This window comes from Gallinula chloropus (genome assembly GCF_964237585.1).
Source record: "Gallinula chloropus genome assembly, chromosome: 30".
Classification (NCBI taxonomy): Eukaryota; Metazoa; Chordata; class Aves; order Gruiformes; family Rallidae; genus Gallinula; species Gallinula chloropus.
This window is the reverse complement of record NC_140115.1, coordinates 1,062,379-1,074,796: the sequence shown is the minus strand read 5'-3', so window position 1 is coordinate 1,074,796 and position 12,418 is coordinate 1,062,379. Positions and strand designations below refer to the sequence as shown.

Sequence of the window (12,418 nt, the reverse complement as noted above, 5' to 3'; positions counted from 1 at the left end):
CTGACACAGACCCGCAGCAGTCCCAGCTCCGTGGCTCCCACGGCTTGGCGGTGCCTGGACGCTCTTGGCCTTGGGTTCTTGGATGAGCCCAGCAGAGGAGATGCTCGTTGCTCCCAGTGCCCCCAGCAGGGACCAAGGGGGGACAGACCCATTTCTCCTCCACACCCAGCTTGTCCCATGACCATTCCCTGCCACAGTGACCGTGACATGCGCAGCGGGACCTCTGTGTCCCTCATATATGGTCATGAACGGAGCTGGAGGAGTTCATTGGAGGGCTGGGCTGTGTCAGAGGGGAGATACCTCCCGATAATGACTAAAAAGGGGCTGCTGCTTTGATTGGCTCCTCATGCAGCTGGGTCTGCATCTAAGAGATATATTACCCTTTCATCACTGTTGTCTCTGGGGGTCCCCAGGAGCTGTGACAGGGAGTGTGGTGCTGCAGGACTGTTCGAGCAGGACAGGAGGCTGAGGCTGGGGATGGAGGGACTCCTGTCCCCTCGGGTGCTGTGGCTGCTGCTCTGGGTTCATCTGTGCAGGGGTAAGTGCAGCATCCTGGTCCCACAGAGAGGGTCAGCGGGCACTAGTGGGAACATCGAGGGATCTCTGAGAATGGGGTGTCTTTGGAGGTGCCACTGAGATGAGGGGCAGACAGTGCTCAAGTCAACTGAACTTGTGCCTTTCCCTGTGGGTCTGGGGGCACAGGGCTGTTGCAGGGGGGTCTGGGCTTATGGGGAGATTGTGCCCTGTGAAGATCTGGGCACAGTGTATGGGTGCTGGGCACAGTGTATGGTGGCTGCTTTTGGAGGAGGTGCTGCTGGTTGTGGGGTTGTAAATAACCCAGTGGGGTTAGAGCTGAGCACCTCCAGCATGGTGAAAGCCTTGGGGACAAATGTGAGCCTGACACTGCCCTGAGGACAGCATGGAAGGGTACATCATGCACACTGGTTCCTGGGAAGGAGGAACCTCCAGACCTGTGGTCTAGTGTTCAGTGCTCTCCTGAAGGTTCCCATGTTTGTGCTCGCAGGGGCTGCTGAGGTGAGGCTGGAAAATGCTGGTGGACGCTGTGCTGGAAGAGTGGAGGTGAAACAACAGGGAGAGTGGGGGACAGTGTGTGGTCTCTTATGGGACAAGACTGATGCTGCAGTGGTTTGCAATCAGCTGCGTTGTGGGGATGCTGTTGAAGCTTATTACTATGCACTCTTTGGGCAAGGATCTGGCCCCATTTGGATGTCTGGTGTTGAGTGTGATGGCACCGAGTCTGCCCTGTCTGACTGCACAAACGATCGCTCAGGCGAAGAGTACTGTGTTCACAGCTTGGATGCTGGAGTGACATGTTCAGGTAAGGGGCCAGCTGGTCGCCACCTATGTGGCCACAATGGGGAAGGGAGCTGAGTGTACCCTCAGGGCAGCAAGGAACCTTTTCCAACTGGAAAAGGGCCTGGTGTGGCTGGTCACTGCTGAGTTGAGACTGTCATTGATGGTTTCCCTGGTCTCTGAGGAAAGCCCAGTGGGAACCTGCCACTGCCTGACCCCTCATGTGGCTCAGCCCATGCTCCACGGCTGCCTGGTGTAGGGAGATAGATGTGTTCAGGAAAACCTGTCTGGAAGCCATGAGGACCTTGTTGCAGCTCACATGACACGCAGAGCTCCAGGGAAGGAACAAAGGTGGCCAGCGCCTTTTGAGTTGTGTTCCCTGGTAGATAGGAGTGGCCCAAAGCAGAGGAGCTACTCAGAGGGGAGGAGCAAAGGGATTAGGACGAAGAGCAGGGTGGCCCTTGGCTACCTCCTGCCTCTTACAGGGTCACTCCATGAGAGGTAGGCAGAGAAGGCTGCAGCATCCAATAGCACCTGGGCCCATCACCTCGGGCCAGAGAGCTCTGGGTGCTTCAGGGCCTGGGGCTGATGCCCAGCAGCCCAAGGTCTCCAGAAGAGCAGCAGTTTATCTGAGCAGTGCCTGTGGCTGTGGCTGTGGGAGAACAACCAGACCCCCGTGCTGTGCTGATTTCTGGAGAGCAGGGAGGGGCTCTGGTGTGTTTGTGCCATCAGCACCCACTGGGAGCTGCTGGGATTATTGTGAGACTCTTTGCCTGTAGCCAGATGAGAGATGGGGTGAGACATGCTCAGGACGTTGCCAGAGGGCTCTGGGGACTCACAGGGGTCTTTACTTGCTCCAGGGTTTGTGCGGCTGGTTGGAGGGGACAGCCCCTGCTCAGGACGAGTGGAGATCCATGATAAGAAACAGTGGAAAACTGTCTGTGACTCAGACTTTGGTCCCAAAGCCGCTGACGTGGTCTGTGAAGAGCTGCAGTGTGGGGTAGCCCTGTCCATCCCTGGGGCAGCTCATTTTGGAGAAGGTGTTGGTTCCATCTGGGACAGAGAGCTGCAGTGTTTGGGGAATGAATCCTCTCTGGCCTTCTGCCCCACAGGGTCCCCCAGGGACCCACCCTGCACCCACGCCAACGATGCCAGTGTCATCTGCACAAGTAAGGACTCAGGGTGGGGTGTTGAATGCTGAGGATGAGCTGGTGGGAGGGAGCAGGATGGGGACAGGACACACAACTGGGTTTGAAGGCAGGAGGGGTGATGTTTTCTGCAGCCCTAAGAGATTGCAGAAGGAGGAGAAGGGAAGGCTGTCCATCTGGACAGTCCTACAGCTGCCACATGTGAAGAGCACCAATGCCCCTTTTCTCCTCTTCCTCTTTCCCCAGGTTTCAGGCTGGTGAATGGCAGCACGGCTTGTGATGGGCGGGTGGAGGTCCAGGTGCTGGGGACCTGGGGCACCCTCTGTGACTCCCACTGGGACCTCTTGGATGCCCACGTTCTCTGTCGCCACCTCGGCTGCGGGTTTGCTGAGTCCCTTCCTGGAGGAGGGCGTTTTGGGAGAGGCACCGGCCCCACCTGGAGAGAGTCATTCCACTGTGATGGGACAGAAGCCCAGCTGGGACAGTGCCCAGTGACTGCCCTGGGAGCCTCCCCATGCTCCCACGACAGGGACGCTGCTGTCATTTGCTCAGGTGAGTGCTGGGAAAACAGCCTCTCACCCCCATTGTCCCCTGGGGTGTGACATGGCCACCCAAAGCAAGGGATCCCAAGGCAGCCACAGGGTGAGCTTCTCCCTGGAGAAACCTCCCTTCCCCTGGAGTGATCTGGAGAGTTTGATCTGCTCCCACTGAACGCTCTGAGGTGGGAGAGCTGACACTGAACAGGGTCAGACATCTCTGCCCTCCTGGGGCACCTTGAGCCACCAGCAGTTTGGGGTCAAACCAGCTCCCAGTCCCTGATCCCCAGGGGTGCAGAGGGGCAGAGATGTGTGGGTTTTCCCATGTATCAGCAGTGCCAGGGCTGAGGATGAGCAAGGCTTCTCCTGGCGCTGCCCATCCCCAGGCCATCCCACCATCTGCTGCTCCCTCCTGCAGGAGCTGCCCCATCTGCCTCAGCAGGGACATGTTGGGTGTCTGTGCCCCACCAAGAGCAAAGAGAGTGCCTTGCCCAGCAGGGCTCAGTCCCTGGAAACCAACCATGAGAAAAGCTGCTCCTGAAGCTCAATGCAGAGTGCTGGGGCAGGCAATGGATCTCAAGGGCTCCATCAGGTTTCTAGAGCCTGGAGAGACACTACAGGTCTCTGGGCTCTCTGGTGCTGCTGAGGCTGGGCCATGGCTGCTCTCCCCAGGCTCAGACAGCTCTGGGGCCCTGCGGCTGGTGGGTGGAGGCAGCCGGTGTGACGGGCGAGTGGAGATCTTCCAGCGCGGGACCTGGGGCCGAGTCCTGGATGACCAGTGGGACGTGCAGGAGGCCAGCGTGGTGTGCCGGCAGCTGCGGTGTGGAGAGGCAGAGAGAGCCTACAACCCCCCAAAGCCTGAGAGAGGGACGGGTCCTGTGGGGCTGCGAGGGGTGCGGTGCGCAGGGCATGAGCCCAACCTGACCCTCTGCAACACCTCCCTGCCCGAGAGCGCGTTGGCAGCTGGGATTGCCGAGGACGTGGGGGTTGTTTGCCGGGGTGAGTGGCACTGCAGGGACCCCCGGGCTGTGGGCTGGGTGGGCACCATCCCCTGACAGCAGCTGGGCTTCTTCCTGCTGCAGGGAGCCGTCAGGTGCGGCTGGTGAACGGGCCCGGGCGCTGTGCAGGCAGAGTGGAGATCTACTACCGGGGCAGCTGGGGGAGCGTCTGCGATGACGGCTGGGACCTGCCCGACGCCGCCGTCGTCTGCCAGCAGCTGGGCTGCGGAGGGGCGGTGGAGGCCGTTGGCTCTGCTGCCTTCGGGGAAGGCGCCGGGCAGGTCTGGCTGGGCAACGTGAGCTGCTCGGGGGCCGAAGCTGCTCTCTGGGACTGCCCGGCACGGCCCTGGGGGCAGCCCGACTGTGGGCACAAAGAGGACGCCGGAGTCGTCTGCTCAGGTCTGTGCTGGGAGCTGTGCTGGGAGCCCAGGGACAGGGGAGCTCGGGACAAGGGGAGAGCCGGCAATGGCCGAGTCTGTCCCTGGCTGCTGCTGAGCCCCTGCCCAAGCCCATGCTGGGGACACCCACACACAGGTCCTCTCTGTCCCACATGGCGTCTCTGGGGAGTTTTCCCCGAGGGTTAGAGGGGAGGAGAGGGTTGTCTGTCTGTTTAGGGCAGCCAGGGCGACTGTCTGGCCATGCATTTTCCTTGTCTGGGGGCTTCAGGGGCACCCCTGATCCTACTTCCTTGCACCATCCTGTTCCCTTTGGTGTCTCTCCTCACAGAGTTTGTGGCCCTGAGGCTGGAGAAGAACGACAGTTGCTCCGGGCGCCTGCAGGTTTTCTATAACGGCACCTGGGGCAGCGTTTGCTCCAACTCAATGACTCTCCAAACGGTGTCTCTGGCGTGCAAGGAGCTGGGCTGTGGGGATGCAGTATCCTTGGATCCATTCCTCACTTCTGGAACGCTGCCTGGCCGTGCCTGGCTGGATCGTGTGGAGTGTGGGAAGAGTCACAGCTCCTTCTGGCAGTGTCCCTCCGCTCCCTGGCACCCACAGTCCTGCACTGACCTGCGCGACGAGACCCACATCACCTGCCAGGGTAACTCTGAGCCACCCGGGCACCAGCATCCCCAGATTCTGCTCCCTTCTGGGCACTGTCAGACACAGACAGAGCCCACAGGGGCTTTTCCTTTCCATGCCAGAGCCTTCTGCTGCTGGTGGTGGCACAAAGGAGCCTTCAGCTCTCAGACCCCACACATTCTGCAGCAGTGGGCAGCCAGGCTGCCAGCAGAGCCTGGGGGAGGCAGAGGTGTCTGCAGGAGAGGTCTCAACAGAGACCCATCAGGGCTCCAAACAGTGTCCCCCATCCTGCCCTCTGTGAACCAGGCTCCCTTGGGGGCTGGGCAGTCAGGGTACCACACACTGCCGGGTGTGTCCCCTGAGTGACCGGGGTTCAGCTGCTCCCTTGAGCAAGGTGACTTAGGGATGCACAGGCAGAACTCAGCCCCGCTCTCTGCCACACGACCCCCCTGCTGCAGCCCCTCACCACGGCATTTCCTTCTACAGACAGAGAGACAAGAACGACCCCGGCCCTGGATCCCCTGTGCCCAAACTCCAGGAGCTGCACAGGTAGCTGCTCCTCTGCAGGCCTCTCTCCCCTGGCAGGACTCTGCCTGCTGCCCTGGAGCCCTGAGAGGTCTCTGCCTTCTCCAGACAGGGAGAAGATCCGTGTGGTGGGAGGCGAGAGCGGGTGCTCGGGCAGAGTGGAGGTCTGGCACCGCGGCTCCTGGGGGACGGTGTGCGACGACTCCTGGGACATGCTGGACGCGGCGGTGGCGTGCCGGCAGCTGGGCTGTGGCCCCGCAGTGTCTGCCCTGGGCGAGGCGGCGTTTGGGAAGGGGACGGGCCCCATCTGGCTGGAGCAGGTGGAGTGCCGGGGCACAGAGCCGTCTCTGCAGCACTGCTGGGCCCGGCCCGGGGACAGCGGCGCCTGCCGGCATAAGGAGGACGCTGCCGTCAACTGCTCGGGTGAGCATCTCCCGGGGGCTGCACTGTCCTGCCCGTGGCCCCGAGCAGGGCCCTGGGCTCCTGCCTGGCCACCCCTGAAGGAGCAGCCCCACAGGAGGGCCAGTGTGGGTGGGATGTGCCAGGGATGTCAGAGAGGAGGCTCCCTGGGACCTGCACACCCAGCCTCTCAGCACAGCTCTCCTCCTCCTCCTCTGCAGCTGTTTTTCAGGGTTCTATACTGGTTTGAGGGGTGCTATACTGGTTTTGGGGTGTTCATACTGGCCTGGGGGGTACATTCTGGATTTCAGGGGTGTCTATACTGGTTTGAGGGGATTCTGTACTGGTTTTATTGGGTGTTCATACTGGTTTGAGGGGGTTCTTTACTGGTTTGTTGTTCTATACTAGTTTGGGAGATTCTATACTGGTTTTGGTGGTCCATACTGGTTTAAGGAAATTCATACTGGTTTGTGAGGTTTTATACTGGTCTGGGGAGTTCTATACTGGTTTCTTGGGTTTCATACATGTTTTGGGGGTTTTACTGGTTTTAGGGCATCTATACTGGGTTTGAGTAGTTCTGTACTGGTTTGGAGGTTTCATACTAGTTTCAGGGGGTATATAATGGGTTTTTGGGGGGTTCGTACTGGTTTGGGGGTGGGTGCATACTGGTTGGGAGAGCCCCATGGCAGCCCCACCAGTATTGCCAGAAACCACCCCACCAGTGTCCCCAGTAACCAGCCCCTCAGTATTCCCATTACCCACAGTATCCCAGTTAACCCACAGCTCTCCTTCTCCTCCTCTGCAGCTGCACCCAGGACCGCAGCACCAACCCCCCGAGCAGGTAACCTGCCCTGTGTGTCAGCGCCGGCTCTTCCCAGGGCCAGGCTGTGACCCACAGCCAGGGGGAAGGGGCTCCTTGCCAGGGTGGGACTTACCAAGGTGGGATGTCAGCCCCCAGAAGGGTGGGACCTTCCCCATCACTCCCCCTGGGGTCCCTTACCCCAGTGTCACGGGCTCAGGACTGTGGTGTCACAGGCCCCCACCTCTCCCAGCCCTGGGGCTGCTATTTCTGGCTTCCTGCCCGTGCAGATGCCACCCGGGACCGTCTGACCAGCAGCAGGAGAGAGTCCTTGCTTGTCATCATCTGCATCATCCTGGGAGCCCTTCTCTGCTTGCTCCTGGCCCTCCTGGCTGGGCAAGCGTGGAGCGCCAGGGCTGGGCGCAGAGGTGGGTTTGTTCTCCATGGTCCCAGGTGAAGATGGGTGTTGGCAAGGCCAGGGGGGCTGTGGGGTGTCAGTGAGTGGTACAGGCAGAGCTGGGGGGGGACAGGAGTGTGTGCTGCCCACAGTCCCATGTGTCACCCCATTGACTGCCTGACCACAGGCAACCAGCTGGAAGGGGGAGAGAGAGTCCAGACATGGAGGGAGTCAGGGATGGGGCCAGGAGAGAAATGGCACAGCTGGGCTGGGGAGATGGGATAAAGGGGGGATAGATGAGGATGTGACACTGGGAGTGCTCTGGGGAGATGGGGAGGGGGCTCTGGGCTGGGGAGATGGGATAAAGGGGGATAGATGAGGATGTGACACTGGGAGTGCTCTGGGGAGATGGGGAGGGGGCTCTGGGCTGGGGAGATGGGATAAAGGGGGATAGATGAGGATGTGACACTGGGAGTGCTCTGGGGAGATGGGGAGGGGGCTCTGGGCTGGAGAGATGGGATAAAGGGGGGATAGATGAGGATGTGCCACTAGCACTGCTCTGGGGAGATGGGCAGGGGTCTCTGGGGGTGCAAGATGCTGGGAGAATCATTGGGCAGCACCTCCCAACCTTTCAGCATCAGGACCCCTGTCTGTTCCTCCATCCAACCCTTACCTCCCCCCAGCAGGGCAGGGGCTGTGTAATGGATCCACTGGGCAGAGAGTGGACAGCTCCAGGGGAGAGGAAAGGCAGGAGCTGCTCCAAGCTCAGCACCAGGAACAGGATCCAGGGTCCAGAGGGGCACAAGGGCTGTCTCTGAGGGACAGTGTGAGGGTATCGTTGCCCCTGACCATCTCCAAGGGGACATTGCACTTCCTGAGGAAGTGGCAGGAGTGAGAGGACAGCACAGTGGGGCTGTGCTGTGGGGACAGCCCTGAGCTGAGCCAGGGGAACAGGGCTGGGGGAGCAGATCAGGATCCATCCCTACTCTGCCCATCCCTGAGCCAGCCCTGCCTCTTGTCTGTAGCCTCTGAGCGAGCCTGGGAGCCCTTCCCTGAGGCCCTGTATGAGGAGATCGGGTACAGCCCAGCACTGGAGAAGCAGCCAAGGTTCAGCTTCTCAGGTGGGTGTGGGTCCCTCATGGGGGCCATATCTCTAAGGCTCTTTCCCCTGGCCCCCACCTAAGACTGACCCCCTGCAGTCCCCTGGCCCAAGGTCCCTGCAGCACTGGGGCTGTGGGTTCTGTGGGGAGAGCAGCCAGGTCTTGGAGCTGGAGAAGAGCTTCATCCTCACCAGCTCATCCTGTCCCAGCCAGTGGACAGCCCCTCACTGCATGTCCCTACATCCCATTGTCAGCTGAGGGGTGAGGGAGGGGGCTGTCCCAAGGCAGCTCTGGGAGCCCGTGTGAGTTGGGGTTTTCCCAGGAGAGCAAGGAAACTCCTGACCCCTCATCCAGTGCAGCCCTGGCTCGGTGGGTCCCCTGTCCCCAGCAGCACTGAGCACAAGCTGGGTCAGCAGAACTCACCCCATAAAACTTCCATCACTCTCTCCAGGCTCCTATTCAGAGGGGTCCCTGAACAAGGTGCAGACCCACTATGAGGACATTGAGGAGGAGGATGGTCCAGGATCAGCACCAGGTAATGGGAGGCAGGAAGGGGTGGATCTCTCCTCCCTGCACACTTGTGATGGACACCAGTGTCACCGTGAGCAGCAGGGGAGGAAATGGGCAGGGGAATCCTCTGGTGCTGCCAAATCCAGTGTCTGAGGCCCATGTCCCTGCCCTTCCTCCCTTCCTCTGCTCTGCACGATGTGTCTCCTCACTGTCAGCATCTCTCCTCCCCTTTCAGACGTGCCTGTCCTGCCCAGAGATGACCCAGCAGATGGCTATGACGATGCCAGGGAGGTTTCTGAGCCTGGGGAGGATCCAGTGTCTGGGCAAGGAGACTGGGAAATGCCCAGGGCACCAGAGGATGGAGCTGGTCCCAGGGATGCACGTGGAGGTGAGAGGGACAGACAGTGCTGTGGGTTCCTGGGGTGCCAGATGAATTGCTGCCATATTGAGAGCCCACAGTCTGGCAATAGACCAACCTGCCCTGGGAGTTTTCCTTGGGGAGGACCCTTGGTGGGAGGGGGAGGTAAATATTTCTCCACTGGTGAGGAGAAGGGAGGAAGGTGATGTACAGGTCAGGATGGGCACCTCGTGGGACGATCACTCAGTGCACTGTCTTGCTGCTTGCAGGGACACACCTGCACCCCCAGAGATGTGCTGAGGCCCCTGGAGCTGAGGCAGATGCCTGGTCTCCTCCCCAGGACAGCACAGGCTATGACGATGCTGAAGAGGTGTCTCTGGCACATCCCCCTGAGGACACCAAGGCTGTGACACCAGAGCTCAGTGCACAGCAGCCCCTGAGCCCTGGGCCAGCACAGCCCATCCCGGCCATGCAGCTGGGTGCAGCCAGGAGGGAGGAGAGGTCTGTGCAGCTGGGAGAGCCCTGAGCACCAGGGACCCATCTCCCTTCTCCCAGGGGCAGCAGAAACAGCCCGTGGTTTGCTCTCTGTTTATTCTCCTGTGGTCACTCTGTGCCTCCCCACTTGTTCCTATTAAAAGCCTTTGGGGTAGGAAGGGGTATTTTTCTCCTTCTTAACTCTGTGGGAGGGAACTCCTCCTCCCCCTCCTTCCTCACTGACCTTGGTGTGTCTGGGATCTTTCCTCATGTTCCCCCCTCCTCCCTTACCCCTGTCCCAGTCTGGCATTTGTGCCCTTTCTAAACCCACCCTCACAGAGCAGCACCCCCTCTGCTGATGTGCTCAGCTGATGGCAGCAGTAGGGCTGCTGCAGGGCTGCCTGGACATGGGGAATCAGAATGGGGAACCCAATTTCTCTTCTCACTGGGGCTCCTGCTGCCTCTCTGCTACCAAAGGCACTGATGTGGAGTCCCACACAGAGTAACACTGTCAAGAAACCCAAATGATCCTCTGGAGGGGGAGGGAAAGAGAGAATTCCCTGACACTGAGGGAGTAAAGGGTTGGGGTGACCAGCTGAGGGTTGGGGTGATTGTTGAGTGTTGGGGTGAAAGGGGTTGATGTTGGAGGGAAACAGTCAAAGCCAGAGGCCAATGGCCAAGGGATGGGTCAACTGGGACAACTCTTGATCCAACCATCAAAGATCCCAGGGCATAAGGATTCCCTGGGAAGGGGCTGGAGATGGTTGGGACGCCCGATACGCATCATCAGGCAATGATGATGACACGGCCACCGACTACTGTGCCAGAGATGGTGGTGGTGGTGCTGATGGTGGTCACCTCCCCATTGCCATGTCCCCACCTCCTGGCATCTCCCTGGCATCCTGGCACAAAGATCCAGGCCTCGTTCAAGCACAAACTCCAAAACCATTGGAATTTCACCCAAATTCTTCCCGGAATCCTGGCCACGACTCATCCAGCTTCACCTCTGGTCACTCCATGTTGTCTTTGTTAGGCGCGGCAACCTGGTTCAGGAACGGCAACGGCGCCACACTCTGGCAGCACGGTCCATCAGCTCACAGACACCAATGTGCTGGACGGCAAATGGCGTTTATTAGCCAGAGGCACGGGGCTTTATACCCCAGGGCTGTGATGCCACTCCCATCCTCTCACCTTACCGGCTACTTGCTATTGGTTACCTGTGGAGGGGAGGGGTCCTACCTTTCCGTACAGCGCGACATCTTCCGACCGCAAAGCCCTATCTACCGACATTTCCCCCCTCCCTATGCCTACTAAAACTACTTACAGTGCGAGTAAGATTTTGGTTGGATTGATCTAGTAATCAGAAAGTAGCATTTAACAAAGACATTTACGATGATTTTTTGGAGTATTTTCTGATCCTGCCATCTCCCGAACACCCATTCCCGCGGTCGATGTTCGTACAAACCCGTAGACGGCACGACAAACCCTAAAAGTAAAATCACACAGAGACATTGTGGCCCTTTGCCACGGGGGCTGTTTTGCTGTTGTTTGGATTCTGCCGGTTTGGGAGTCTCGGATGCAGACAGGATGCTTGCTGACTTGTCGTCCTCCCCAGCGACCTGGGTGTATCGGTCACGGGGGCGCCCGATGATCTGATCCTGTGGATAAAAACTCACAGTTTCCATTAGTTTTATTCCGGAGGTCTGGCTGAATGGACTTAAGTGGACACCATTTAATTCTGCCGTCTTTTTTAACAGCAGCATACCCTCGTCCCGTAAGGACCAACCTCCACCCCTGTTCCCATTCTCCCAGATCATTCCTGACTACAACCGGTGGGCCTTCTTCAAGTGCCCGAGTGGCCCAATGTTTTTGTGTAGGACTGTATACCTCCTCTCCTCTGGGGAACAGATTCAGTGCTAACAGAGCAGTTGCCAACAGGCGTGCTTGGTCTCCTGTAGGAATGGCATTGGTGAAACCCTCTGCCTTTGCTAACACTTCTAATTTAGATTTTACTGTTTGGTTCGCTCGCTCGACTATGGCTTCCCCTGTGCTATTATACGTGATGCTGTACGTTAAGGTAGTGCCCCATTTCTGAGCGAATGCCTTGACTGATTTGGAGACAAAGTTTGAGCCACTGTCTGTTTTAATCTGATTAGGGATGCCAAGCCATGCCATGGCTGTTAGCCAGTGCTGAATGGTCGCTTTCGAGTCAGCCTTAAGGTGTTGCGTAGCTATGATCAGCCCACTATATGTGTCTACAGTTACTGCAGATGTTGACACACCAGGCCCTGACATGGCTAAGCAAAGCTTAGCTGCGAACATTGAGTCAGTCACTATGTTGAGGTGCTCCGTTGGAAACAGTACGCACACCAGCACAATGGCCATTGCTTCTAGCTGCTGTACTGAAAGTGTATAGTCAGTCATTTTAACGCAGTGCCATTCTTCTGCTTGCCATACCGCAGCCGCTGTTGAGGTTGCTGAGGATGCATCTGTAAAGACCGTTGGTCCCTGTTGGGGTCGGTCCAGGACCTTTTGTGTAAGGTTGATGTCAATAACCGTCAGCATCTGAGTCCACGGGGGCTTTGTAGCATACCCAATTTCTCCTCCAAATCCGGCCAAGGCTATGGCCAGGTACTCTGACATTGCCACTGACTGTGCTGGAAGCTGTTTGCGAAAGGGTAGGTATATCTTGGCTGGTTCGATGCCCAGGTGTCTTAGGGCAAGTTTTCTGCCTTTCATGATGAGGTTACCAAGGCATTCGACTCCTGGTGAGAATGCACGCGATGGCTTCCCCAGGACTACCCACTGTATCGGTTGGGCTTTTTCAGGGGGGCCTTG

The 12,418-nt window shown here is 58.6% G+C and overlaps 1 protein-coding gene across 1 annotated transcript; it reads left to right on the top strand.

The window, feature by feature from the left end:
* Positions 1-1,227: 1,227 nt before the first annotated feature.
* LOC311202434 (scavenger receptor cysteine-rich type 1 protein M130-like) lies at positions 1,228-9,463 on the top strand (the record flags this gene model as incomplete). The annotated part of the gene is made up of 12 exons (XM_084277021.1): positions 1,228-1,339; positions 2,175-2,309; positions 2,427-2,483; positions 2,709-3,014; positions 3,677-3,997; positions 4,081-4,395; positions 4,723-5,037; positions 5,477-5,567; positions 5,656-5,966; positions 8,164-8,259; positions 8,690-8,773; positions 9,447-9,463. 12 exons carry the CDS (start codon positions 1,228-1,230, stop codon positions 9,461-9,463), a joined length of 2,160 nt encoding a protein of 719 aa, XP_084133147.1.
* Between the last annotated feature and the right edge of the window lie 2,955 nt (positions 9,464-12,418).